Raw genomic sequence first — 27,827 nt, 5'->3', positions numbered from 1 at the left:
TTTCTGTTGACGTGTCTGTGTTCACGCGTCTGTTGACGTGTCTGTTGATGTGTGACAACATCAAATAAGCAGGTTCGAGGACCAGGAACCTGCTCAGGAACCTCAGAGGAGTCAGTGTGTCTGCGTCTGGTTCTTCATGCCTTTCATGCCATTTTTATCTGGTTTTGTTTTTCTAACTTTGATATCTCCTCGTCCACCTGAGCATCATGTGACCTCTGACCGTCCTTCAGATTCTGGTCTCGGTCTACCGTCTCTGACCCGTTGACCTACTGTTGACAGCAGCCCGTCGTACGTCCGTCACTGAGTCGTGCTCCATCAGCTCCATCAGACGATGCACAACCTGAAACACAATGGGTCAAAGGTCACGAGGTGGATCAGCCCCTGAACTGAACCCATACCCCCATAAGTCCTAGTCCTGGTTCCGGACCAGTTGGTTCCTCATCAGTGCTGCCGCCACCGTTTGACAGGCCTGGGTCCGGACCCCCGGCAGCTGATTGCCAAAACAGGATACGATTGGTTCCAGAAGCTTCTCCAGGTTGATCTGTGAGCTGCCAATCAGAACCAGAGCCTCCGTTCGACCCGGAGACTCTGCCTCCAGTTTGGATCTGCAACCAATCACAGAGTGGTGCCACTGAGACATGTCCAGTCGCTGTGTCCGTCTGGGTTCTGTGGTCCCTGTTGTTACCTGAGATCACGGTGGACGTGTTGGACCTTTCCCAGCTTCAGCAGTGCCTCGGCAGCAGCAATGCACACTGGGAAACTGGGGTCGTTCAGCAGGAGGAAGCTCAGTTTGTCCATGACGTCCTGGAGGGACACAAGAGGACGACATGTGGGAGTATGTTAGCGTGTCGGTGTTAGCATGTCAGTGTCGGCATGTTGGTGTTAGCGTGTGCTGGTGGTCAGGTGTTCACCTTGTTGATGTGTCCTGTGAAGTTGCTCAGTGTGTTACAGACCAGCTGTCGAACTCTGTGGTTTGGACTGTTCAGCTGTTCAGAGAGAAGACAACACACAACAGCCTGATGCGCGCGCACACACACACACACACACACTCAGACCAAATCCATCAGGACATTTTTTTTTTTCATTTTCTGTCTTTTAAACCTGTTTAACCACATTTAAACACTTTTCAAACCCGTTTAAACACTTTTTAAACGTTTAAACACTTTTTAAACATGTTTAAACACTGTTTAAACATGTTTAAAAAGTGTTTAAACATGTTTAAACATTTTTTTAAAAAAGTCACCATTTGGTCTATGATGGAGCTCAGCAGGGACATGATCTGCAGGACCTGGTCCTCCTGGTCCTGGTCCTGGTCCAGGGGGTCCAGGCAGAGGACCAGCCGTGCTATGAGTCTCTGGATGGCGGTCCTGCTGTGGTCTCCACTCAGAACCAGACACTGAGCAGCCGCCCAGCTGGAAGAACCAGAACCAGAACCACCTGCAGGACATAAACAGGTTCCATGTGTTCAGTTCAAATCCACATTTTCTGTTTCAATCATGACTTTTATCTTCTCATATACAGTGTGTGTTGGACAGAATTAAAGGCTTTTCAGATGAGGACAGTTGGACTTGAACAGTCGTTTTCTGTCACTTTAAAGGTGCTGGAGACTTTCATTGACCAATTTTTCATCAAATCTGTAAAACCTCAGTCATAGCCTAAGTATCACAAATCTGCAAGTCTTTCTGTGATTATTCACCCGAATCTCTTGCATTACAGTGAACAATTTTGAAGTGCCATCCATCGTAAACAAAACCTATGTGTTTACATTCAGACCGGGAGGTAACTCGGGCATCTTCGGAATTTTTTGTCACGACATGCACTGTGGGAAACGGAGGCTCGTGCTGCGCGAACCTGCAGCGGCTGGTCAACAAAAGTCTCCAGCACCTTTAACTTTATAAACAGGTTCTGGTTGAGCTGCTGGGCTTCTGCTGGGGGGGAGGGAGTGGCATCCTCCACCCCCATACCAGTGCAGTAGGTGAACTGCAGCAGGTCCACCATGCAGTCCATCACAGAGTACACCATGAAGTCCACCACGAAGTCCACCAAGGAAGCTGTTAAGTGGTGTGGGGTTGGGCTGGTCCAGGTGTTGGTGCTGGTCCAGTCTGGGCCTGGGGGCCTTTGAACCCTGACATGGTCTTTAGGCTTGGCCACACCTGCTGACACCCTGTTGATCCTCCCTCTTCCTCTTGTAGTCCCGTCCCCCCCCCCCCCTTGCTCCTGATCTGAAAACTTTGACATCAGGGTTTGGAAAACACTCGACAGGGTCCAGGTCATGTCATCCAGGATGCATTTGCAACTGACCTGATGACCTGTCCATGTGTGTCACACAGTCCACAGGTGTCCACACACAGACTGCAGGTTTGGGGAGGAGTGGACATTGGACTAAAACAGTCTAGTATTTGATTACCTCTTGGGGGGGGGGGCGCAGGTGCCACGTTGAAATTAATCAAATGTTACAGAAATGATTTTACCTGTAATAGTAATAATAATAATAATAATAACTATAAAAGCACTCAGAGCGCAGACCTCCGCCAAGGCAGATCAGTGGGCCCCCGTGGCCCCCCCTCCCCTGGTCACCACCAAATTTAATCATTTGTTCCTTGTGCCAGTATCAACATTTTCTGAAATTTTCATCCAGATCCATCCATAACTTTTTGAGTTATCTTGCATACGGACAGACAAACAAACAGACAAACCAACGCCGGCAAAAACGTAACCTCCTTGGCGGAGGTATTATTATTAATAATATTATTATTATTATTATTATTATTATTATTATTAAGACAAAACACTCACCTGGAGTTTTTCCTCCTTGACGTGACACCTCCATGTTTGATGTTACCATGACAACGGCTCAGCCCAAAGAGGGGAGGGAGGAGTTGATGTGTTGTTACCACAGCAACGGCTCAGCCCACAGAGGGGGGAGGAGCCTATGTGTCAGTCTGCAGGTAAATGAGGAACCAAACAGAGCAGCAGAGTTTGTTCAGTTCAAGGACCAGGAGGGTGGAACCTGGTACGGAGGCGGAGGCAGCGGCGGTCGGATGGTGGGCCGTCCTCTCCAACACCAACAGCAACAGGAGCATCAGCCTCAGGTCAGTGTTGGATACCGGTACCACCTCTGGTACCGGTATCCAAATGTCTGGACCTGGGCTCCACCATGACACCAGCAGCACAGTATAATTCCACTGACAGCCACCAGAGGGCTGTAGTACCTGTGGTTTGTTTACTCTGGTCCTGGATCTGATCGCTCTGTTGTTTTTATCAGATTCAGCTTTGACTGTGTTTGTGTTTAATAAGTGACCAAATGTAAAGGGACTGATAAACTAGCTGTTAGCTTTAGCTGACCTCTGACCCCTGGCATTCCCCCAGCTTTGTCCAAATGTGACCTCTGACCCCACGCCGATGTCTGAATCACAAACGAATGGACTACAACCCAGCAGATTATGAACCACGGTCCCAACACCGTCTTATATGTTGGTACTTTGCTAACAGATGCTAATGGATGCTAATAAGGTCAGAGGTTAGTATTAACTGTTGTTGAATGGCTTCGGTTGTGATTTAATGTGAAATATGATCCACACCACACCAGCTGTCCATGACCCCCGACCCTGATCCTGACCCTGACCCCAGACCCTGGTCCTGACTCTTGACCCTGGTCCTGAGCCCTAGCCTTGGTCCTGACCCTTGACCTCTAGTCCTGCCCCTGCCTCCTGGTCGTGACCCCCGACCCTGGTCCTGACCCATGACCCTGGTCTCTACCCTTGACCCTAGTCCTGGTCCTGACCCCTGGCCCTGGTCCTCAGCAGCAGATATTGAACCTAACACCAGGTGAGGCTGAACGTTTGGATAAAATATGAAACCATCAGATCATATTTCTGAAATCCAATAATTTGAGGTGTTTTGTTTTTTAACCAAATATTAATGTTAAACCCATCTAAGAAAACTCCTTCCTTTTCAGTAAAGGGCCTCAGTACTTCTACTACTGGTTAAATGATTGAACACAGACATAAAACTGGTTTAATGCATGAGTTCAGACAGTTTACAGCTGATCTTTTCAATTCACACACGTTTAACAACAGTTTGATGATCTGAAATATTTTAGTAACTAGTTTAATGAATCACACCGGTGACTTTTTTTTTTAAGTGAATTTTTTTTTTTTAATGAATTATATATTTATTTATTTTAGTGAACTATTTACCTTTTATTAAAGTATTTATTTGTATTTTATTGCTTTGATTGTAGTTGTCATTCTGCCTTGTGTCCACTTGGGGGCGCTTCAACTGGTTCCAATAAATAAAACAGCCTTAGTTGGACTCCATATAAACTTTTAAAACTCATTCAACACAATAATCCAAACGTTATTGTTCATTGTTTAAGGAAGGAAAATCACCTCAACACTGAAAACAACAGGAAAAACAAAAACACAAAGAAAAAGGTGTTAAAAAAAAAAAAGAAAAAACCCCAAAGTGTTTATTTTTAGAGTCGGTCTCACTCACTGCTCTGTGTTTGAGCCCCCCGCCCCATTCCACAGGGGGCGGAGCTTGAACTGAGCATGCTCAGATGTCTATGGAAAGAACAAGGTCTATTCTATCAACACTGTGGATCTGATGCGGGTCTGATGTGGATCTGATGCGGCTCTGATGTGGATCTGATGTGGGTCTGATGTGGACCTGATGCAGGTCTGATGTGGATATGATGGTCCTGGTCTCAGAATCTGGACTTTCCACAGAAAAACCCCTTTGATCCACATAGAGACCCGAATCAAACCCTGAACCTGGTCCTGGTCTTTTATTGAATGAGTCCATGTCAGAGAGGACACTCAGTCCGTCTCCTGGGGCCAGGGGTCAGGGGTGGTCAGGCGGAGCTGTCACTCAACACGCTGCTGCGGACTTCCTTCCACTGGAGAACCTGATTGGTCAGGTTCTCCACCCGGGCCACCTGGGCCAGGATCTGGACCAGAGACGAGTCCTGGACCACATGAGACAGGAGTTAAAAACCAGAACTTGGACCACATCAGGTCAACTTTAGCTCCTCCCACTCCTTCAAAGCCCTGTCAGGTCATGTGACTCACCAGCTGAGTGAGGCGTTCGCTGGCAGTGGGAATATTCCGGACAGAGTTCAGCGTGTCCTCAAGGGTGTCCATGAAAGACAGGAGGGACTGCAGAGTGTCCACCAGGGACCTGAGACACACACACAGTTACATACGTGTGTGTTACCTGTGTGTGTGTATTGTGTGTGTGTGTGTGTGTGTGTGTATGTGTTACCTGTGCAGGTGGGCGTGCACAGGCAGGTGTGTGTGTCCCAGTGGTTTCATCAGTTTTTGTCTCAGGTTGTTCTGTTCCTTCAGCAGATCCTGGAGATGAACACAGAACATCTGCAAAGACTGGAACCGACCAGCTGGACACCAGGACAGAGGAGACAGAGACAGAGAGACAGGAAGAATTTAATTAAATTTTCTTCTGTGCTTTTTATACATTTCTTCTTCTGGTTTTTATATATTTCTCCTTCTGTAGTTTCACTGTGGTTCTTCTTCTGTGGCTTTTATACATTTCTTCTGTGGTTTTAGTGTGGTTCTTCTGTGGTTTTAGTGTGGTTCTTCTGTAGTTTTAGTGTGTTTCTTCTGTGGTTTTAGTGTTTCTTTTGTGGTTTTAGTGTGTTTCTTCTTCTGTGGTTTTAGTGCCATTCTTCTATGGTTTTAGTGTTTCTTCTTCTGTGGTTTTAGTGCGGTTCTTCGTTCTATGGTTTTTATACATTTTTGTGGTTTTAGTGCGTTTCTTCTTCTGTGGTTTGTGCGTTTCTTCTTCTGTGGTTTTAGTACAGTTCTTCTGTGGTTTTAGTGTGTTCTGTGGTTTTTGTGTTTCTTCTGTAGTTTTAGTGTGTTTCTTCTGTAGTTTTAGTGTGTTTCTTCTGTAGTTTTAGTCTGTTTCTTCTTCTGTGGTTTTAGTGCGTTTCTTCTGTGGTTTAGTGTTTTTCTTCTTCTGTGGTTTAGTGTTTCTTCTGTGGTTTTAGTGTTTTTCTTCTGTGGCTTTTATGCGTTTTTTCTTCTGTGGTTTTAGTGTGTTTCTTCTTCTGTGGTTTTAGTGTGTTTCTTCTTCTGTGGTTTTAGTGTGTTTCTTCTGTGGTTTTAATGTGTTTCTTCTTCTGTGGTTTTAGTGCCGTTTTTCTATGGTTTTAGTGTTTCTTCTTCTGTGGTTTTAGTGCGGTTCTTCGTTCTATGGTTTTTATACATTTCTTCTGTCGTTTTTACACATTTCTTTTGTGGTTTTAGTGCGTTTCTTCTTCTGTGGTTTGTGCGTTTCTTCTTCTGTGGTTTTAGTGCAGTTCTTCTGTAGTTTTAGTGTGTTTCTTCTGTGCTTTTAGTGTGTTTCTTCTGTGGTTTTAGTGCCGTTCGTCTTCTGTGCTTTTAGTGTGTTTCTCCTGTGGTTTTAGTGTGTTTCTTCTTCTGTGGTTTTAGTACGGTTCTTCTTCTATGGTTTTTATACATTTCTTCTTTTGTGGTTTTAGTGTGTTTCTTCTGTGGTTTTAGTCCCGTTCTTCTTCTGTGGTTTTAGTGCAGTTCTTCTGTAGTTTAAGTGTGTTTCTTCTTCTGTGGTTTTAGTGCCGTTCTTCTTCTGTGGTTTTAGTGCAGTTCTTCTGTAGTTTAAGTGTGTTTCTTCTTCTGTGGTTTTAGTGTGTTTCTTCTGTGGTTTTAGTGCCATTCTTCTTCTGTGGTTTTAGTGCAGTTCTTCTGTAGTTTAAATGTGTTTCTTCTTCTGTGGTTTTAGTGCCGTTCTTCTTCTGTGGTTTTAGTGCAGTTCTGTTTTTTTTTTTTTTTAATGCACTTCTGTGGTTTTAGTGTCTCTTCTTCTGTGGTTTTAGTGTGTTTCTTCTTCTGTGGTTTTTGTGTTTCTTCTGTAGTTTTAGTGTGTTTCTTCTGTAGTTTTAGTGCCGTTCTTCTTCTGTGGTTTCTATGCGTTTCTTCTTCTGTGGTTTCTATGTGTTTCTTCTTCTGTGGTTTAGTGTGTTTCTCCTTATGTGGTTTTAGTGTGTTTCTTCTTCTGTGGTTTTAGTACGGTTCTTCTTCTATGGTTTTTATACATTTCTTCTGTGGTTTTTATACATTTCTTCTTTTGTGGTTTTAGTGTGTTTCTTCTGTGGTTTTAGTGCAGGTCTTCTGTGGTTTTAGTGTAGTTCTTCTTCTGTGCTTTTAGTGCAGTTCTTCTGCAGTTTTAGTGTGTTTCTTCTTCTGTGCTTTTAGTGCCATTCTTCTTCTGTGGTTTTAGTGCAGTTCTTCTGTAGTTAAAGTGTGTTTCTTCTTCTGTGGTTTTAGTGCAGTTCTTCTGGGAGGTTTTTTTTATGCATTTCTGTGGTTTTAGTGTCTCTTCTTCTGTGGTTTTAGTGCAGTTCTGTGGTTTTAGTGCAGTTCTGTGGTTTTAGTGTTTCTTCTTCTGTGGTTTTTGTGTTTCTTCTGTAGTTTTAGTGTGTTTCTTCTTCTGTGGTTTTAGTGCAGTTCTTCTTCTGTAGTTTTTATTCATTTTTATTGTGTTTCTTCTTCTTCTGTGGTGTCTGTGGTGACCCCTGTGCTGAACTTACCCAGGTGAACATGGTGGGTGACGTCTGCGCTCCATTTCTCCGCCCTCAGCATCTCCATCTGCAGCTGCAGCTGAAAACACAACCAGAGTCCACATGGATGCGGTTTATTCTGACCCGGTCCGGACCAGAGTCCACATGGATCCGGTTTATTGTGACCCGGTCCGGACCTCTACCGTCTCTTATATGACTGATATAAACCACAATGAAGGTGAATGACATAAACACACATGCTCTGGTTCATTTTCAGACGACCTGCTGGTGACTAACTGTACCTCCTCCAGCTTCCTCTGTGTTCTGGTTCGTTCTTCAGCCCTGTACAGGTGTGGGGAGAAAGCGGGGCTTCCATTAGAGGAGGTGGAGTCTATGTCCTCCTATGGACAAAACGTGAGGGTTTGGACCAAGGTTATTATCGTTAACGAAATGATGAAAACTAGAATTGTAAAAACATTTTCGTTAACTGAAATTAAAAGATTAAAAAAAAGAAAGATTAAAAGATTAAAAGAAAAAAAACTATAACTGAAACTGTATTGTGTGCTTACAAAACTAACTAAAATGGATAAAAATTATGGATAAAATTCCCTTCGTTTTCGTCTTTTGTCAATGTCGGATTGATACTAGAGCCCAACCGATATGGGATTTTTGGGGTCGATGCTGATACCGATATTGGGGGTTAAAAAAACCCGATATCCGATATATTGGCTGATATCCGATATTGGCCGATAACCGATATATTGGCCGATATATGAAATAAGAACACTGATCTACACAGGATATAATAATCTTATATTAGATAATTGTGGACAGGTGGATAAACAGTTGCATAAATCTGTGTTTATCTGACAAAGATCATTTACACAACTTTCAAATGCAAACTATGCAATCACAAAAATAATCAGAGCAAAAAATATTACTTACCACACAATAATGTTTTCACTCACAAATTTTGATTTTTCTGCCTCATGGCACTACAGCTTCTTATGTGGACTAAGGACTAAACTGAGCATGTGCAGAGTGAATTAGGTGAGTCCTAAGTTGATCCTGATTGGAGCAACTGCAAGAGTTACAACTGACCCGTGTTACAACTGTCCCCAGTCTCCCCTACACTATTAACACCCAGGCCTACCTGCAGAATGAAACTGTGAGACAGACAGGAAGTGCACGGACATGGGTGTGTGTGGGGGGAGTGAATAATTCATAAGACGAGGGGGGGTCCGTGATTTCCGGGGGGGGGGGGGGGGGGGGGGGGGGGAAATTAGTGGTCCATCTTTATCAGAGCGCGCGGTAGCGGTCCGTGATTTTCGCTGGGGTGGGGGTCGGAGCGGGAGGGGGGATAAGCAGTCCATCCTTGTCAGAGCATGTGTGTGTGTGTGTGGGGGTTATGTGATTGTGTGTGTGGGGGTGGGTGATAGCGTCATTGTCCGAGCAGGAGTGAAAGTGAAACTAACTCACTTTAAAGTTCCTCTTATTCTCCGGGCAGCACACACACACACACACACACACACACACACAGGAGCAGCGAGCGACAGAATCTCCACGCAGCAAAAAAAGAGTTAATATATCGGCTACATATTGGCCGATGTTGATTAGTTGGTGAAACGCTATAGTCGGCCCGATTAATCTGTCGGGCTCTAATTGATACAAAATCGATTTATTTTGCTCTAGCAGTTTTAGCTGCTGGCACCATACGACACTTCACAGTCCGTCACTTGTTGTTTCCAGTCGTCTTCTGGTCCCCATTCTACCTGGAAACATGGAGACTAAAGTTGGGAGAAAGCAGCAGAGTCCTGTCTGGGATTTATTTGAATATGACAGAGAAGAAGAGAAAAGATACGACAAAACTGAAATTAATACTAAAACTAAGCATTTAGGGGAAAAAAATGAAAACTAATAAAAAACTAGCAAACCTGCTCTAAAAACAAATTAAAACTAACTGAATTAGAGAAAAATAGTCAAAACTAAATAAAACTAAACTAGAATGAAAAATCCAAAACTATTAGAACCTTGATTTGGACTGAACTGTGTGTGTCAAAGGTCAGATCTGGATCTGCTGGACCCGGGACAGGGTTCTGTCCTCACCTGAGACACTGCTCCTCTGGACACGCACCTGGACAGGAGACTGGCCGAAGGCGTCACCGAGAACAGACACAAATCCCACCGAGACATCTGGACACACAAGGACAGGACGCTTAGTGTAAGTTGGACATCAGAGGGACGTGGACGGAACAATAAAGAACAATGACAGAATAAAGAAGAAGACCAATAACAGAATAAAGAACAATAACATAATAAAGAAAAACAATAACAGAATAAAGAACAATAACTGAATAAAGAAGAAAAGTAACAGAATAAAGAACAATAACAGAATAAAGAATAAAAACAATAAAAGACAAGGACAAACAGATTTAAGAAGCGTTTTTACCACCAGCTGTCCTCACAGAAAAACACTGCGATAATGTGTTAAAGCACAGGTGTCAAACATGCGGGCCGAGGGCCAAATCTGGCCCGCCAAAGGGTCCAGTCTGGCCCGTAGGATGAATTTGTGAAATGCAAAAATTACCCTGAAGATATTAACAATCAGTGGTGTTAAAACCATTTTATTTCAGGTTCCACATACAGACACATACAAACCAATTAGATCTCAATTGGGTCAGACCAGAAAAATAATATCACAATAACCTATAAATGATGACAACTGCAGATTTTATCTTTGTTTTAGTGTAAAAAAAAAAAAAAGTAAAATTACATGAAAAATGTTTACATTTTAAACAAACTATCCTTTTACAAAAAATTTGAATAACCTGAACAAATACGAATAATGTGAAATGTCTTGAGAAAAGTAAATGCAATTTTATCCATATTCTACCTGTTACTAAATGTTTTGTGTATTTGTAATTGTAATGTAAGTTGTAACGCACATGTGTAAATGATAAACTACTAAACTGAGGCAGAATATTGTTAAAACTGCACTTGTTTTTCTTAAGACATTTCAAGTTGTTCACGTTATTCAGATTTTTAAGGAATCGTTGTAGATATAAACATCAAAGTGTAATTTTACTTTTTCTCACTGGTATTATTTTACTGGTCCTGCAGATCATACTGGGGTGAACGTGGAACTGAACTAAAATGAGTTTGAGTCCCCTGTGTTAAAGGGATCAGTGCAGATGTGGATGGATGTGTGACTGATGGGTCTGTGCTCGTTTTATTAGGATTTATTTGACCTGGAACCTGTTTATTTTAGCTGCCAAAGTTCAGTTGCACAACTAAAAGACAATGTTTATGCCTTTTTTTTTATTTATTAATGCCTTATATTTTTGATACTTACAAGAAATACTAAATTGAAAGTAATTAAATTGTATTTATTTTTATTTATGTTTTATTTATTTTTATTTGTGTTTGCAATGGCCTCTCTGGAAATGTTTCTAGTCAAGAAAATATATTTTCTTGCATATGCACAATATGAATGCAAGAAATAAAACTTAACAAGAAAAGCACTTGGAGAACACAGACCTCCACCAAGACAGATCTGCCCCCCCCCAATCACCACCAAAATTTAATCATTTCTTCCTTGTGCCAGTATCAACATTTCCTGAAAATTGGGCAGAGGCCCACTCTCTCCCTCCCTATTCACACTTTTCATAGAACCCCTCACAACTGCAATATGTCAGACTAACAGTATAAAAGGAATCAACGTCTCAGGTACACAACACAAAATTAGTTTATACGCAGATGATATTCTTCTTTACTTACAAACTCCCCAGCAATCACTACAGGAAACATTCAAAATCATTAATACATTCTCATCCATATCTGATTATAGCATCAACTGGAACAAATCAACAATACTCCCACTCTCAAATGATGCTTGGGACTCTGCAGCTCAGAACTCACTTCCTGAAATGCACGTTGGCAATATTAGGTATCTGGGTATTAACATTTCCCCCAGGCTGTCAGAGTTGTTTTCACTTAACCACAACCCCCTGCTCAAACCAGTAGAAGATGATCTGGAACGCTGGACAAATTTACCACTCACACTCATTGGACACATAGCATCGGTAAAAATGAAAATCCTCCCAAAACTAAATTATCTATTCTCCAATATCCCGGTTACACCTCCTGACAAATGGTTCAATAAACTCAACTCATTGTGCATACACTTTTATTGGAAGAACCAAAAAGCAAAAATCAAACTCACTACTTTACAGAAAAATAAAGGTCAAGGCGGACTAGACGCACCACATTTCATCCACTACTTTCTGGCTAATCAATTACAGTACTTAGTTAAATGGACAAAAGCAACACACAATAACACATGGATTCAACTGGAACAGTCATACTTCACAAACCTTTCTTTGGCAGATATACCATCTTTAAGCACAACACTAAAAAAAACATTGCTGCTTTAAAAACAGTCATCTCAACAACTCTGACAGCCTGGTGGAAAACATTAAAACTAACCAACTCCTCAACATCACCATGTAAATACACCCCTATTTGGCATAACCCAGACTTTCATATTAACGTCACACCTCTTCACTATCACACATGGGAGCTAAAAGGCATCACTCACCTACAACACTTCTTCAGTGATCACAAATTCATCACATTTACACAGCTCACAGAACAATACAAACTTGACAGTAAGAACAGCTTCCAATATCTACAAATTAAATCTATAATCCAAAGTAAAATTAACATAACCCACAATACATTGAACCCACCCCAACTGCTAGAAAATATAAAGAACTTTAAAGAACTGAAAAAACTCACCTCCAAATTATACAGACACATCAACTCAGACAATACAATACACACACCAGTGGAAAAATGGAACATGGACCTTGACACAACACTCACAGATGAACACTGGACAGAAATTTGCAAAAACATTTTTTCTATGACATCCAACACCAATCTGCAACTCATTCAATATAAAGTTATTCACAGGACACATGTCACACAATACAAGATGCAAGAAATGGGACTAACTGACACAGCCACTTGCTCACAATGCACCATGGGAGTCACTGACACTTACCTACATGCACTTTGGGAATGCACTCCTGTACATGCTTTCTGGAACACCATCACTCAGAAACTCACAGATATCCTGAGCTGCAGAGTCCCCCTTCTCCCCTCTCTCTGTTTACTTGGTCTCACCACAACAACTACCATACTGTCCAGACACAAGAACAGCCTACTGACATCTCTAACCATCGCCAAGAAAACAATTCTGCAAAACTGGAAATCAAAACACTCAATTAATATCAATCATTGGACCAATTCTATTACCCAATACATAACATCCTCACTAATAACAGCTTGCCATAATGATGACAACATAACATCCTTCACAGATTCCTGGTCACCATTCATTAACCACTACAACATTAACCTCAATCACCTCTCAACATCAATAACATAATTGCTATCATTAAGCCTTAAGTCAATAGCTATCATGTATTTATTAAAATTACATATGCCACTCACAATTTCAAATTCTTATAATCTTCACACACACTTACATACACACACATGCTCAAATTATTATTACTCTTTTTCTTCTATTTTTATTTTTAATTTTTCTCTTTTCCTGCCTCTTTCGTTCCTTCTAAATTTTCTTCTTATGTATTGATATTTTCCTCTCTTTTTCATCTTTTTTCTCTCTCTTTTTCTTCATGTCTTTCCATTTCCTCTCTCTCTTCTTTCCATTCTCTTTATTCTAATCCTCAATTTATTATAGTATTAATACAATAGTTACATATTGTTGTTAGTGTACTATTGGTGGTGTTGTTGCTGCCGTCACCCCTATTGCCATCATATACCTGGTTCTGCCCCCTTATTCCCACATTCAACCCTAGTTTCTGTAAATTAAATTCATTTTACACCAACAGGTGCAATGTTTTTTTAATGGTGATAAATAAATGCCAACCATACATGTAACAAAAAATAATACACACACAATGAGGAGGGAGACAAAGCAAGGAGTGAGAACAAACAACCTTGGGTGTTTTTAATGCACAGTACAGACACTTTCATACAAACAATTCCCAACATGGGCCGGGAGTTTATTTTCACCATTGAAAAAGCAAAATATATAAATATGTTAATATAATTTAAAAAAGAAAGAAAGAAATAGGCCAGATAAATAAAGCTGCAGCAGTGCTGTGATGGCGAGGTGAAGCAGCGGGGGCAATAGCATCAAATGTTGATAAATTGTACTTTGAATCACATTTGGTCATTTTCATTTATTTACTTATTTATTTTTATTAACCCCCATTTTCCTTTTTATCCCCTCTTTTTTTCTTTTCTTTTCTTCTCTCTCTCTCTCTCCTTTTCTTTTCTCCTCATCTCACTCAGCTTCAGCTACCTAATGATTGTATTTGGTAATATCCCTGACTTTTATTTTCTTTTATTTCTTTCCTTTTCTTTATTTGATTTGACTTAATTTGATTTTTATTTATTAGGCCCGAGCCGAGTAAAGCCGGCGCAGGGCCTATTGAGTCTGCAGTGGGCGCATGGGGACAAAATCGCCAGTGAGGCGGTCGCCTTTCGCCACTGTCGCCACTCTCACACACATTCACATTCACGGCACTGAGACCTTTCCGAAGATGTATGACATGTGCACAAATCGCATATTTACACCTGCTCAGAATGAATGGGAGTCAATGGGACACGCCAAGTCGGGGTCAGTCACGCAGGTGTAAGTGCACGACACGTGACATCTGACCCCACAGAGGTGTGGGGGACCTCGAGAGCTTTCAAATGAGGCCAAATACGTGGTTACCATGGAAACAGCTATATTGTTCTTGCTCAGATTATTATTATTTTTATTTTTATTAGGCCCGAGCTGAGTAAAGCCGGCGCAGGGCCTATTGAGACTGCAGTGGGCGCATGGGGACGAAATCGCCAGTGACACGGTCGCCTTTCGCCACTGTCGCCACTCTCACACATATTCACATTCACGGCACTGAGACCTTTCCAAAGATGTATATGACATGTGCACAAATCGCATATTTACACCTGCTCAGAATGAATGGGAGTCAATGGGACACGCCCAGTCGCGGTCAGTCATGTGTGTGTAAGTGCACGACACGTGACATCTGACCCCACAGACATGTGGGGGAGCTCGAGAGCTTTGACATGAGGCCAAATACGTGGTTGCCATAGAAACGGCTATATTGTTCTTGCTCAGATTCTTATTAGGCCTGAGCCGAGTAAAGCCGGCGCAGGGCCTATTGAGTCTGCAGTGGGCGCATGGGGACGAAATTGCTAGTGACGCGGTCGCCTTTCGCCACTGTCGCCACTCTCACACATTCACATTAACGGCACTGAGACCTTTCCGACGATGTATATGACATGTGCACAAATCACATATTTACACCTGCTCAGAATGAATAGTAGTCAATGGGACACGCCCAGTCACGATCAGTCATGTGGGTGTAAGTGCACGACACGCGACATCTGACCCCACAGACATGTGGGGGAGCTCGAGAACTTTCAAAAAAGGGCAAATACGTGGTTGCCATAGAAACGGCTATATTGTTCTTGCTCAGATTACTATTATTTTTAGGCCCGAGCCGAGTAAAGCCGGCGCAGGGCCTATTGAGTCTGCAGTGGGTGCATGGGGTTGAAATCGCCAGTGACGCGGTCGCCTTTTGCCACTGTCGCCACTCTCACACATATTCACATTCACGGCACTGTGATCTTTCCGAAAATGTACATGACATGTGCACAAGTCGCATATTTACACCTGCTCAGAATGAATGGAAGTCAATGGGACACGCCCAGTCGGGGTCAGTCACGCGGGTGTAAGTGCACGACACGTGACATCTGACCCTACACACATGTGGGGGAGCTCGAGAACTTTCAAAAACGGGCAAATACGTGGTTGCCATAGAAACGGCTATATTGTTCTTGCTCAGATTATTATTATTTTTAGGCCCGAGCCGAGTAAAGCCGGCGCAGGGCCTATTGAGTCTGCAGTGGGTGCATGGGGACGAAATCGCCAGTGACGCGGTCGCCTTTTGCCACTGTCGCCACTCTCACACATATTCACATTCACGGCACTGAGACCTTTCCGACGATGTATATGACATGTGCACACATCGCATATTTACACCTGCTCAGAATGAATGGGAGTCAATGGGACACGCGCACTCGGGGTTAGTCACATGTGTGTAAGTGCACGACACGTGACATCAGACCCCACAGACATGTGGGGGACCTCGAGAACTTTCAAAAAAGGGCAAATACGTGGTTGCCATAGAAACGGCCATATTGTTCTTGCTCAGATTATTATTATTTTTATTTTTATTAGGCCCGAACGGAGTAAAGCTGGCGCAGGGCCTATTGAGTCTGCAGTGGGCGCATGGGGACAAAATCGCCAGTGGCGCGGTCGCCTTTCGCCACTGTCGCCACTCTCACACATATTCACATTCACGGCACTGAGACCTTTCCGACGACGTACATGACATGCACAAATCGCATATTTACACCTGCTCAGAATGAATGGGAGTCAATGGGACATGCCAAGTCGGGGTCAGTCACGTGTGTCTGAGTGCACGACACGTGACATCTGACCAACACACACATGTGGGGGACCTCGAGAGCTTTCAAATAAAGTCAAATACGTGGTTACCACGGAAACGGCTATATTGTTCTTGCTCAGATTATTATTATTTTTATTTATTTATTTCTTTTTAGGCCCGAGCCGAGTAAAGCCGGCGCAGGGCCTATTGAGTCTGCAGTGGGCGCATGGGGACGAAATCGCCAGTGACGCGGTCGCCTTTCGCCACTGTCGCCACTCTCACACATATTCACATTCACGGCACTGAGACCTTTCCGAAGATGTACATGACATGTGCACAAATCACATATTTACACCTGCTCAGAAAGAATGGGAGTCAATGGGACACGCCCACTCGGGGTCAGTCATGTGGGTGTAAGTGCACGACACGTGACATCTGACTCCACAGACATGTGGGGGACCTCGAGAGCTTTGACATAAGGCCAAATACGTGGTTGCCATAGAAACGGCTATATTGTTCTTGCTCAGATTCTTATTATTTTTCTGTATTTATTTATTTTTTTTATTTATTTTTCTTCTCCTGCTCTTTGAGCTCAATTTTGACCCCCTGAACATTTATGAAAACTCACCAAATTTTGCCGAAAATTCAGGAGTGCAAGAAATTGAATTTACATATAGGTTTCGTAGATGTCGGTAAAGAAATGTTGCTGCAGCTCCCCCTTGAAAAGTGGAAATGCATTGCGCCAATGGGAGCACGTCCAACATAAAGTTTGTCATAGAGCCACGAAAATCGGTACACAGATTCATCATGAGGAGACAAACAAAAAATATTATTATGGCCACGCCCCTAAACCCACCCTTAGTCAGCCATATTGGATTGAAATTTCCAAAATGCTGAGTCAGCGTTTTCGCTGACGTATTTTAACTATCTCCTACTAAGCCGTTTGGCCAAATGAGCTCAAAATCGGTGTACAGTATCTACACAAGGGGGGCATCAAAAGTTAGCCGAATTTTTGGAATCGGTGTCACCGTTTTTGTGCGACGAGGTTGCAAAGTTTGCGAAGTTTTTTCGAAAATTTACCATCACAAAAATTGCTTCAGCTCAGACATACAAACACCGATTTGGCTGACATTTGACTCAGACGTCCATCTCCCAGGCCTACACCCATTTATAAAAAGAAATTGAATTTTTGCACTATAGCGCCCCCTACAAATGTACATTTACAAAAATGACATCAGTTCGGACATACGAACACTGATTTGGCTGAAATTTGACTCAGACATCCGTCTCCCAGGCCTACACCTATTTATCAAAAGAAACTGAAATTTTGCACTACAGCGCCCCCTACAAAATTTTTTTATATTTTTTTATTAAAATTGCTTCAGTTCAGTCATACGAACACCGATTTGGCTCAAATTTGACTCAGATGTCTATCTCCCAGGCCTACACCCATTTATCAGAAAAATTTGAAATTTGGTGCCATAGCGCCCCCTACAAATTTACCTTTACGAAAATTACTTCACTTCAGATATACGAACACCAATTTGGCTCAAATTTGAATCAGTTGTCAATCTCCCAGGCCTAAACCCATTTATCAGAAGAAATTGCCATGTCGCTCAGTAGCGCCCCCTACAAATTTACCTTCACAAAAATTGCATTAATTCAGACATATGAACACCGATTTGGCTCAAATTTGACTCAGTGGTACATCTCGCAGGCCTACACCCATTCAACGGAAGAAATTTAATTTTAGCTGCATAGCACCCCCTACAGATTTACTTATACAACAATTTCTCTAGTTTGGACATACGAACACTGATTGTCTCAAATTTGAATCAATTGTCAATCTCCCAGGCCTACGCCCATTCATCAGAATCAGTATCTAGAGAAGTGGGGCATCAAAAGTTATTTTTTGGATTGGTGTCACCGTTTTTGTGTGACGACGTCGCAAACTTTGTAAAGTTTCTGCGCGAATTTACCATTACAAAAATTGCTTCAGCTCAGACACACAAACACCGATTTGGCTCAAATTTGACTCAGACGTCCATCTCCCAGGCCTACACCTATTTTATAAAAAAAAATTTGAAATTTCGCACTATAGCGCCCCCTACAAGTGTACATTTTAAAAAATGACATCAGTTCGGAGATACGAACACCAATTTGGCTCTCATTTGACTCAGACATCTGTCTCCCCGGCCTACACCTATTTGTCAAAAGAAACTGAAATTTTGCACTACAGCGCCCCCTACAAAAATTTTTAATATTTTTTTCTTAAAATTTCTTCAGTTCGTACATACAAACACCGATTGGGCTCAAATTTGACTCAGACGTCTATCTCCCAGGCCTACACCCATTTATCAGAAATATTTGAAATTCGGTGCCATAGCACCCCCTACAATTTTACCTTTACGAAAATTACTTCACGTTAGACATACGAATACCAATTTGGCTCAAATTTGAATCAGTGTTCAGTCTCCCAGGCCTACACCCATTTATCAAAAGAAATTGCCACTTCGCTCATTAGCGCCCCCAAATAATTTACCTTCACGAAAATTGTATTAATTCGGACATACGAACACTGATTTAGCTCAAATTTCACTCAGTGGTACATCTCGCAAACCTACACCCATTCAATGGTAGAAATTTATTTTTAGCTGCATAGCGCCCCCTACAGATTTACTTATGCAAAACTTTCTTTAGTTCGGACATACAAAGATTTGCCTCAAATTTGAATCAGTTGTCAATCTCCCAGGCCTACACCCATTCATCAGAAGACATTGAAATTTGGTGCTAGAGTGCCACCTGCTGAACGATGGACATACTTCTACTGGACATGCCCGTGGCGAGGGCCTTTAGATGCCGCTTGCGGCTTCAATTTTTATTTATTTATTTTTTTTGTCTTATTTTTCTTTCTCCTGCACTTTGAGCTCAATTTTGACCCCCTGAACATTTACGAAAACTCACCAAATTTTGCACAAAATTCAGAAGTGCGAGAAATTGAATTTACATATAGGTTTCTTAGATGTCGGTAAAGAAATGTTGCAGCAGCGCCCCCTTGAAAAGTGGAAATGCATTATGCCAATGGGAGCACGTCCAACATAAAGTTTGTCGTAGAGCCACGAAAATCGGTACACAGATTCATCATGAGGAGACAAACAAAAAATATTATTATGGCCATGCCCCTAAACCAACAGAAAGTCGGCCATATTGGATTGAATTTTCCAAAATGCTGAGTCAGCGTTTTCGCTGACGTCGTATTTTAACTATCTCCTCCTTGGGTGTTTGGCTAAATGAGCTGAAAATCGGTGTACAGTATCTAGAGAAGTGAGGCATCAAAAGTTAGTCGAATTTTTGGGATCGGTGTCACCGTTTTTTTGGTAAAAGGTCATAAAATTTGCAAAGTTTTTCCGAAAATTTCCCATTACAAAAATTGCTTCAGCTCGGACGTACGAACATCTTTTTGTCTCAAATTTGAATCAGAGGTCTATCTCCCAAGCCTACACCCATTTATTAAAAGAAATTTCGCACAATTGCGCAACCTGCAAAGTTACCTTTACAAAAATTGTTTCAGCTCAGACATACAAACACCGATTTGGCTCAAATTTGAATCAGTTGTCTATCTCCCAGGCCTACACCTATTCATCTAAAAAATTTGAGATTTGGCTCCATAGCACCCTCTACGAATTTATTTTACTAAAATTGATTTAGTTTGGACATATGATCACCTATTTGCCTCAAATTTGAATCAGTTGCCAATCTCCCAGGCCTACACCCATTTGTCAGAAGACATTGAAAATTCACACAATAGTGCCCCCTACAAATTTACCTTTATGAAAATTGCATCAGTTTGGATATACGAACACTGATTTGGCTCAAATTTGACTCAGTGGTACATCTCACAGGCCAAAACCCATTCAATGGAAGAAATTGAATTTTGGCTGCATAGCACCCCCTACAGATTTACTTATACAAAAACGTCTTTAGTTTGGCCATAGAAACAAAGATTTGCTTCAAATTTGAATCAGTTGTCAATCTCACAGGTCTACACCCATTCATCAGAAGACATTGAAATTTGGTGCTAGAGCACCACCTGCTGAACAATGGACATACTTGTACTGGACGTGCCCGTGGCGAGGGCCTTTCAATGCCGCTTGCGGCTTTAATTAGGCCCGAGCCGAGTAAAGCCGGCGCAGGGCCTATTGAGACTGCAGTGGGCGCATGGGGACGAAATCGCCAGTGATGCGGTCGCCTTTCGCCACTGTCGCCACTCTCACACATATTCACATTCACGGCACTGAGACCTTTCCGACGATGTACATGACATGTGCACAAATCGCATATTTACACCTGCTCAGAATGAATGGGAGTCAATGGGACACGCCCAGTCGCGGTCAGTCATGTGGGTGTAAGTGCACGACACGTGACATCTGACCCCACAGACATGTGGGGGACCTCGAGAGCTTTGACATAAGACCAAATACATGGTTGCCATAGAAACGGCTATATTGTTCTTGCTCAGATTCTTATTATTTTTCTTTATTTTTATTTTTTTAGGCCCAAGCCGAGTAAAGCCGGCGCAGGGCCTATTGAGTCTGCAGTGGGCGCATGGGAAAAAATCGCCAGTGACGCGGTCGCCTTTCGCCACTGTCGCCACGCTCACACGTATTCACATTCACGGCACTGAGACCTTTCCGATGATGTATATGACATGTGCACAAATCGCATATTTACACCTGCTCAGAATGAATGGGAGTCAATGGGACACGCCCACTCGGGGTCAGTCACATGTGTGTAAGTGCACGACAGGTGACATCTGACCCCACACACATGTGGGGGACCTCGAGAACTTTCAAAGAAAGGCAAATACGTGGTTGCCATAGAAACGGCTATATTGTTCTTGCTCAGATTATTATTATTATTTTTTTTTTTTTAGGCCCGAGCCGAGTAAAGCCGGCGCAGGGCCTATTGAGTCTGCAGTGGGCGCATGGGGACAAAATCGCCAGTGACGCGGTCGCCTTTCGCCACTGTCGCCACTCTCACACATTTTCACATTCACAGCACTGAGACCTTTCCGACGATGTATATGACATGTGCACAAATCGCATATTTACACCTGCTCAGAATGAATGGGAGTCAATGGGACACGCCCACTCAGGGTTAGTCATGTGGGTGTAAGTGCACGACACGTGACCTCTGACCCCACAGACATGTGGGGGACCTCGAGAACTTTCAAAAAAGGGCAAATACGTGGTTGCCATAGAAACGGCTATATTGTTCTTGCTCAGATTATTATTATTTTTATTTTTATTTATTTATTTATTTTTTGTCTTATTTTTCTTTCTCCTGCGCTTTGAGCTCAATTTTGACCCCCTGAACATTTACGAAAACTCACCAAATTTTGCACAAAATTCAGAAGTGCGAGAAATTGAATTTACGTATAGGTTTCGTAGATGTCGGTAAAGAAATGTTGCAGCAGCGCCCCCTTGAAAAGTGGAAATGCATTACGCCAATGGGAGCACGTCCAACATAAAGTTTGTCGTAGAGCCACGAAAATCGGTACACAGATTCATCATGAGGAGACAAACAAAAAATATTATTATGGCCACGCCCCAAAACCAACCCTTAGTCGGCCATATTGGATTGAAATTTCCAAAATGCTGAGTCAGCGTTTTCGCTGACGTCGTATTTTAACTATCTCCTACTAAGCTGTTTGGCCGGATGAGCTCAAAATCGGTGTACAGTATCTAGAGAAGTGGGACATCAAAAGTTAGCCGAATTTTTTGAATCGGTGTCACTGTTTTTGTGTGACGAGGTTGTAAACTTTGCGAAGTTTTTTCAAAAATTTACCATTACAAAAATTGCTTCAGCTCAGACATACGAACACCGATTTGGCTGAAATTTGATTCAGACATCCATCTCCCTGGCCTACACCCATTTACTAAAAGAAATTGAAATTTGGCACTATAGCGCCCCCTACAAATGTACATTTACAAAAATTACATCAGTTCGGACATACAAACACCGATTTGGCTCAAATTTGACTCAGACATCTGTCTCCCAGGCCTACACCTATTTGTCAAAAGAAACTGAAATTTTGCACTACAGCGCCCCCTTCAAGTTTTTTTTTTATTTTTTTATTAAAATTGCTTCAGTTTGGACATACGAACACCAATTTGGCTCAAATTTGACTCAGACGTCTATCTCTCAGGCCTAAACCAATTTGTCAGAAAAATTTGAAATTTGGAGCTATAGTGCCCCCTACAATTTGACCTTCACGAAAATTACTTCACTTCAGACAGACGAACACCAATTTGGCTCAAATTTGAATCATTTGTTAATCTCCCAGGCCTACACCCATTTATCAAAAGAAATTTCCATTTCGCTCATTAGCGCCCCCTACAAATTTACCTTCACGAAAATTGCATTACTTCGGACATACGACCACCGATTTGGCTCAAATTTGACTCAGTGGTACATCGTGCAGGCCTACACCCATTCAATTGAAGAAATTTAATGTTAGCTGCATAGCGCCCCCTACAGATTTACTTATACAAAAATTCCCTTACTTCGGACATACGAGCAATGATTTCCCTCAAATTTGAATCAGTTGTCAATCTCCCAGGCCTACACCCATTCATCAGAAGAAACTGAAATTTGGTGCTAGAGTGCCACCTGCTGAACGATGGGCATACTTCCACTGGACGTGCCCTTGGCGAGGGACTTTAGATGCCGCTTGCGGCTTTAATTTATTTATTTTTTTGTCTTATTTTTCTTTCTCCTGCGCTTTGAGCTCAATTTTGACCCCCTGAACATTTACGAAAACTCACCAAATTTTGCCTAAAATTCAGAAGTGCGAGAAATTGAATTTACATATAGGTTTCGTAGATGTCGGTAAAGAAATGTTGCGGCAGCGCCCCCTTGAAAAGTGGAAATGCATTGCGCCAATGGGAGCGCGTCCAACATAAAGTTTGTCGTAGAGCCACGAAAATCGGTAGACAGATTCATCATGAGGAGACAAACAAAAAATATTATTATGGCCACACCCCTAAACCAACCCTTTGTTGGCCACATTGGATTGAAATTTCCAAAATGCTGAGTCAGCGTTTTCGCTGAAGTTGTATTTTAACTATCTCCTACTAAGCCGTTTGGCCGAATGAGCTCAAAATCGGTGTACAGTATCTAGAGAATTGGGGCATCAAAAGTTAGCCGAATTTTTTGAATCGGCATCACCGTTTTTGTGTGACGAGGTTGCAAACTTTGCGAAGTTTTTTCGAAAATTTACCATCGCAAAAATTGCTTCAGCTCAGACATACGAACACCGATTTGGCTGAAATTTGACTCAGACATCTATCTCCCAGGCCTACACCCATTTATTAAAAGAAATTGAAATTTGGCACTATAGCGCCCCCTACAAATGTACATTTACAAAAATTACATCAGTTCGGACATACAAACACCGATTTGGCTCAAATTTGACTCAGACATCTGTCTCCCAGGCCTACACCTATTTGTCAAAAGAAACTGAAATTTCGTACTACAGCGCCCCCTTCAAGTTTTTTTTTATTTTTTTATTAAAATTGCTTCAGTTCGGACATACGAACACCAATTTGGCTCAAATTTGACTCAGACATCTATATCCCAGGCCTACACCCATTTATCAGAAAAAATTTAAATTCGGCACCATAGCGCCCCCTACAATGTTACCTTTACAAAAATTACTTCATGTTAGACATGCGAACACCAATTTGGCTCAAATTTGACTCAGACATCTATATCCCAGGCCTACACCCATTTATCAGAAAAAATTTGAATTCGGCGCCATAGCGCCCCCTACAATGTTACCTTTACAAAAATTACTTCATGTTAGACATGCGAACACCAATTTGGCTCAAATTTGAATCAGTTGTCAATCTCCCAGGCCTACACCCATTTATTAAAACAAATTGCCACTTCGCTCAGTAGCGCCCCCTACACGAAAATTGCATCAGTTCAGACATACGAACACCAATTTGGCTCAAATTTGACTCAGTGGTACATCTCACAGGCCTACACCCATTCAATGGAACAAATTGAATTTCGGCTTACAGCCCCCCCTACAGATTTATTTATACAAAATTTTGTTCAGTTCGGACATACGAACACTGATTTGTCTCAAATCAATTGTCAATGTCCCAGGCCTACACCCATTCATCAGAAGACACAAAATTTGGGGCTAGAGCGCCACCTGCTGAACGATGAGCATACTTCCACTGGACGTGCCCTTGGCGAGGGCCTTTAGATGCCGCTTGCGGCTTTAATTTATTTTTCTTTCTCCTGCGCTTTGAGCTCAATTTTGACCCCCTGAACATTTATGAAAACTCACCAAAACTTGCACAAAATTCAGAAATGTGAGAAATTGCATTTACATATAGGTTTCGTAGATGTCGGTAAAGAAATGTTGCTGCAGCGCCCCCTTGAAAAGTGGAAATGCATTGCGCCAATGGGAGCACGTCCAACATAAAGTTTGTCATAGAGCCACGAAAATTGGTACACAGATTCATCATGAGGTGACAAACAAAAAATATTATTATGGCCACACCCCTAAACCAACCCTTAGTCGGCCATATTGGATTGAAATTTCCAAAATGCTGAGTCAGCGTTTTCGCTGACGTTGTATTTTAACTATCTCCTACTAAGCCGTTTGGCCAAATGAGCTCAAAATCAGTGTACAGTATCTAGACAAGTGGGGCATCAAAAGTTAGCCGAATTTTTTGAATCGGTGTCACCGTTTTTGTGCGACGAGGTTGCAAACTTTGCGAAGTTTTTTCGAAAATTTACCATCACAAAAATTGCTTCAGCTCAGACATACAAACACCGATTTGGCTGAAATTTGACTCAGACGTCCATCTCCCAGGCCTACACCTATTTATCAAAAGAAACTGAAATTTTGCACTGCAGCGCCCCCTACAAAAAATTTTAATATTTTTTTATTAAAATTGCTTCACTTCGGAAATACGAACACCGATTTGGCTCAAATTTGACTCAGACATCTGTCTCCCAGGCCTACACCTATTTATCAAAAGAAACTGAAATTTTGCACTACAGCGCCCCCTAAAAAAAATTTTCATATTTTTTTATTAAAATTGCTTCAGTTCGGACATACGAACACCGATTTGGCTCAAATTTGACTCAGACGTCTATCTCCCAGGCCTACACCCATTTATCAGAAAAATTTGAAATTTGGTGCCATAGTGCCCCCTACAAATTTACCTTTACAAAAATAACTTCACTTCAGATATACGAACACCAATTTGGCTCAAATTTGACTCAGACATCCATCTCCCAGGCCAACACCCATTTACTAAAAGAAATTGAAATTTGGCACTATAGCGCCCCCTACAAATGTACATTTACAAAAATTACATCAGTTCGGACATACAAACACCGATTTGGCTCAAATTTGACTCAGACATCTGTCTCCCAGGCCTACACCTATTTGTCAAAAGAAACTGAAATTTCGTACTACAGCGCCCCCTTCAAGATTTTTTTTTAATTTTTTTTATTAAAATTGCTTCAGTTCAGACATACGAACACCAATTTGGCTCAAATTTGACTCAGACGTCCATCTCTCAGGCCTACACCAATTTGTCAGAAAAATTTGAAATTTGGAGCTATAGTGCCCCCTACAATTTGACCTTCACGAAAATTACTTCACTTCAGACATACGAACACTAATTTGGCTCAAATTTGAATCATTTGTTAATCTCCCAGGCCTACACCCATTTATCAAAAGAAATTTCTATTTCGCTCATTAGCGCCCCCTACAAATCTACCTTCACGAAAATTGCATTACTTCGGACATATGACCACCGATTTGGCTCAAATTTGACTCAGTGGTACATCTTGCAGGCCTACACCCATTCAATTGAAGAAATTTAATTTTAGCTGTATAGCTCCCCCTACAGATTTACTTATACAAAAATTTCCTTACTTCGGACATACGAGCAATGATTTCCCTCAAATTTGAATCAGTTGTCAATCTCCCAGGCCTACACCCATTCATAGGAAGACACTGAAATTTGGTGCTAGAGTGCCACCTGCTGAACGATGGGCATACTTCCACTGGACGTGCCCTTGGCGAGGGCCTTTAGATGCCGCTTGCGGCTTTAATTTTTTTTCTTCTTGAGAAATCCACATCACAACAGTCACACCACATACACACCTTACACACTATGCTACACACAGAACATTAACACAACCAGGACAGGACACTGATCTTTACTATTGACTGACATGTGTTTCTTTTGTATATTACTTGCCCTATATCTCAACCCCCACACACACACATTATGATGATGTAATGTAAATATTGTATAATACTGTACATAATGTCACTTGGTGTCGCTTCAATAAAGGTGGGGAAAAAAAGCATTTCTTGAAAATTTCATGACAATCCGTCCATAACTTTTTGAGTTATCTTGCTAACATACAAACACGCACACAAAGCAAAACAATCACACTACCTCCTGGAGGAAGTAATTATCAAAAAAAAAAAAAAAAAAGGAAACCAATTGGTCCTTCATTATTAAGTGAAATACCTTACTTATTTCCTCTTGTGTATTTATAATTGCTCTTTAACCAAGCAAAAATAAGTTTTATCCAATTACTCGATTAATCAAAGGAATTTTCAGTAGAATACTCGAATACTAAATTATTCGATAGCTGCAGCCCTAATATGCGGTGGCCCAGAGGTGCAACACTATAAAAAATTATCCACTATAAGAAAAAAAAAAGAGAACAATGGATAATTTTTTGGCCTGTTCTCTTTTTTTCTTAATAGTGGATAATATTTTGGGCTGTTCTCTTTTTTTCTTATAGTGGATAATATTTTGGGCTGTTCTCTTTTTTTCTTATAGTGGATAATATTTTGGGCTGTTCTCTTTTTTTCTTATAGTGGATAATTTTGGGGACTGGTCTCTTTTTCTTATAGTGGAAATTTTTTTGGGCTGTTGCACCTCTGGGCCACCGTACTAATATGATGCACATATTGGATGGCACTTAATTTCGTTGTTGTTCTTACAATGACAATGAAAATTCTATTTTATAAACTAATTGATCAGCTAAACGGAAAATAATGGGCAGATTTCATTAATAATGTGAGTCGCAGCTGTTTGTTCTTATTTTACGTGAATCTCAATAAAAACACTCTGATAATACGAACAAACCTCCGTAAACGTCCTTCTACCGGCGTAAAGTGTCCGTTGTCCGTCGGTAAAAACCCGCCGTTAATCTTCAATCTGATCAAAATTCAGAGTTTTACACAAAAATGAACCAACTTTTCCTAAAATCATCTGCTCCAGTTTAAGATCCCGCCGAACCGTTTGTTTCCGGACTCTTCTTCTTCTTCGGTTTTATGGGGGGGGGATCTTCTTCTTCTTCTGCGGCTGCTCTGTTGTTCTGTCTTCTATGGTGCTCTTCTCATTACCGCCCCCTCAGGACAGATGCAGAACTACATCTGTCACACACTTTCACCTATTGTGACGAACTTTTATGTATAATCATTTTTAAGCTGATATAGATTTTGTCCTTTAAATTTAATTGTATTCACTTTCTCAGTCAAAAATGAAACTTCTCAAGGTTTTGTTGTTTTTCTTAATTGTCTTTATAAATATTTTATTATGATCATTCTACAGTTTTGGAGCAAAGCTGGAGGACTTTATTTGACGTTTTTCAAGAAATTCCATGAT

General features: G+C 41.6%; 1 protein-coding gene across 2 annotated transcripts; it reads right to left on the bottom strand.

The window, feature by feature from the left end:
• Positions 1–4,490: 4,490 nt before the first annotated feature.
• haus2 (HAUS augmin like complex subunit 2) lies at positions 4,491–27,489 on the bottom strand. Of its 2 annotated transcripts, XM_030125940.1 has the most exons (8): positions 27,474–27,488; positions 27,306–27,415; positions 9,650–9,736; positions 7,846–7,944; positions 7,574–7,643; positions 5,266–5,398; positions 5,073–5,181; positions 4,491–4,969 (listed from the first exon to the last, which is right to left on the bottom strand). In XM_030125940.1, exons 3-8 carry the CDS (start codon positions 9,734–9,736, stop codon positions 4,856–4,858), a joined length of 612 nt encoding a protein of 203 aa, XP_029981800.1. In that variant the 5' UTR covers positions 27,306–27,415; positions 27,474–27,488; the 3' UTR covers positions 4,491–4,855. The 2 variants fall into 2 exon arrangements, with proteins under 2 accessions (XP_029981800.1, XP_029981799.1); XM_030125939.1 differs by having other exon boundaries at positions 27,306–27,489.
• Between the last annotated feature and the right edge of the window lie 338 nt (positions 27,490–27,827).

This window comes from Sphaeramia orbicularis, chromosome 22 (assembly GCF_902148855.1).
Source record: "Sphaeramia orbicularis chromosome 22, fSphaOr1.1, whole genome shotgun sequence".
Taxonomy (NCBI): Eukaryota; Metazoa; Chordata; class Actinopteri; order Kurtiformes; family Apogonidae; genus Sphaeramia; species Sphaeramia orbicularis.
Note: the sequence above shows the minus strand (reverse complement) of the source record. Positions and strands in the feature narration are given on the sequence as shown.

Excerpts from the sequence above, each read along its gene's own strand:
- haus2 (XM_030125939.1), bottom strand. The coding sequence starts at position 9,736 with ATGTCTCGGTGGGATTTGTGTCTGTTCTCGGTGACGCCTTCGGCCAGT. Across the intron at positions 7,945-9,649 it reads CCAGAGGAGCAGTGTCTCAG|GAGGACATAGACTCCACCTC; the intron begins GTGAGGACAGAA and ends TTTTGTCCATAG. Across the intron at positions 5,182-5,265 it reads GTGCACGCCCACCTGCACAG|GTCCCTGGTGGACACTCTGC; the intron begins GTAACACATACA and ends TGTGTGTCTCAG.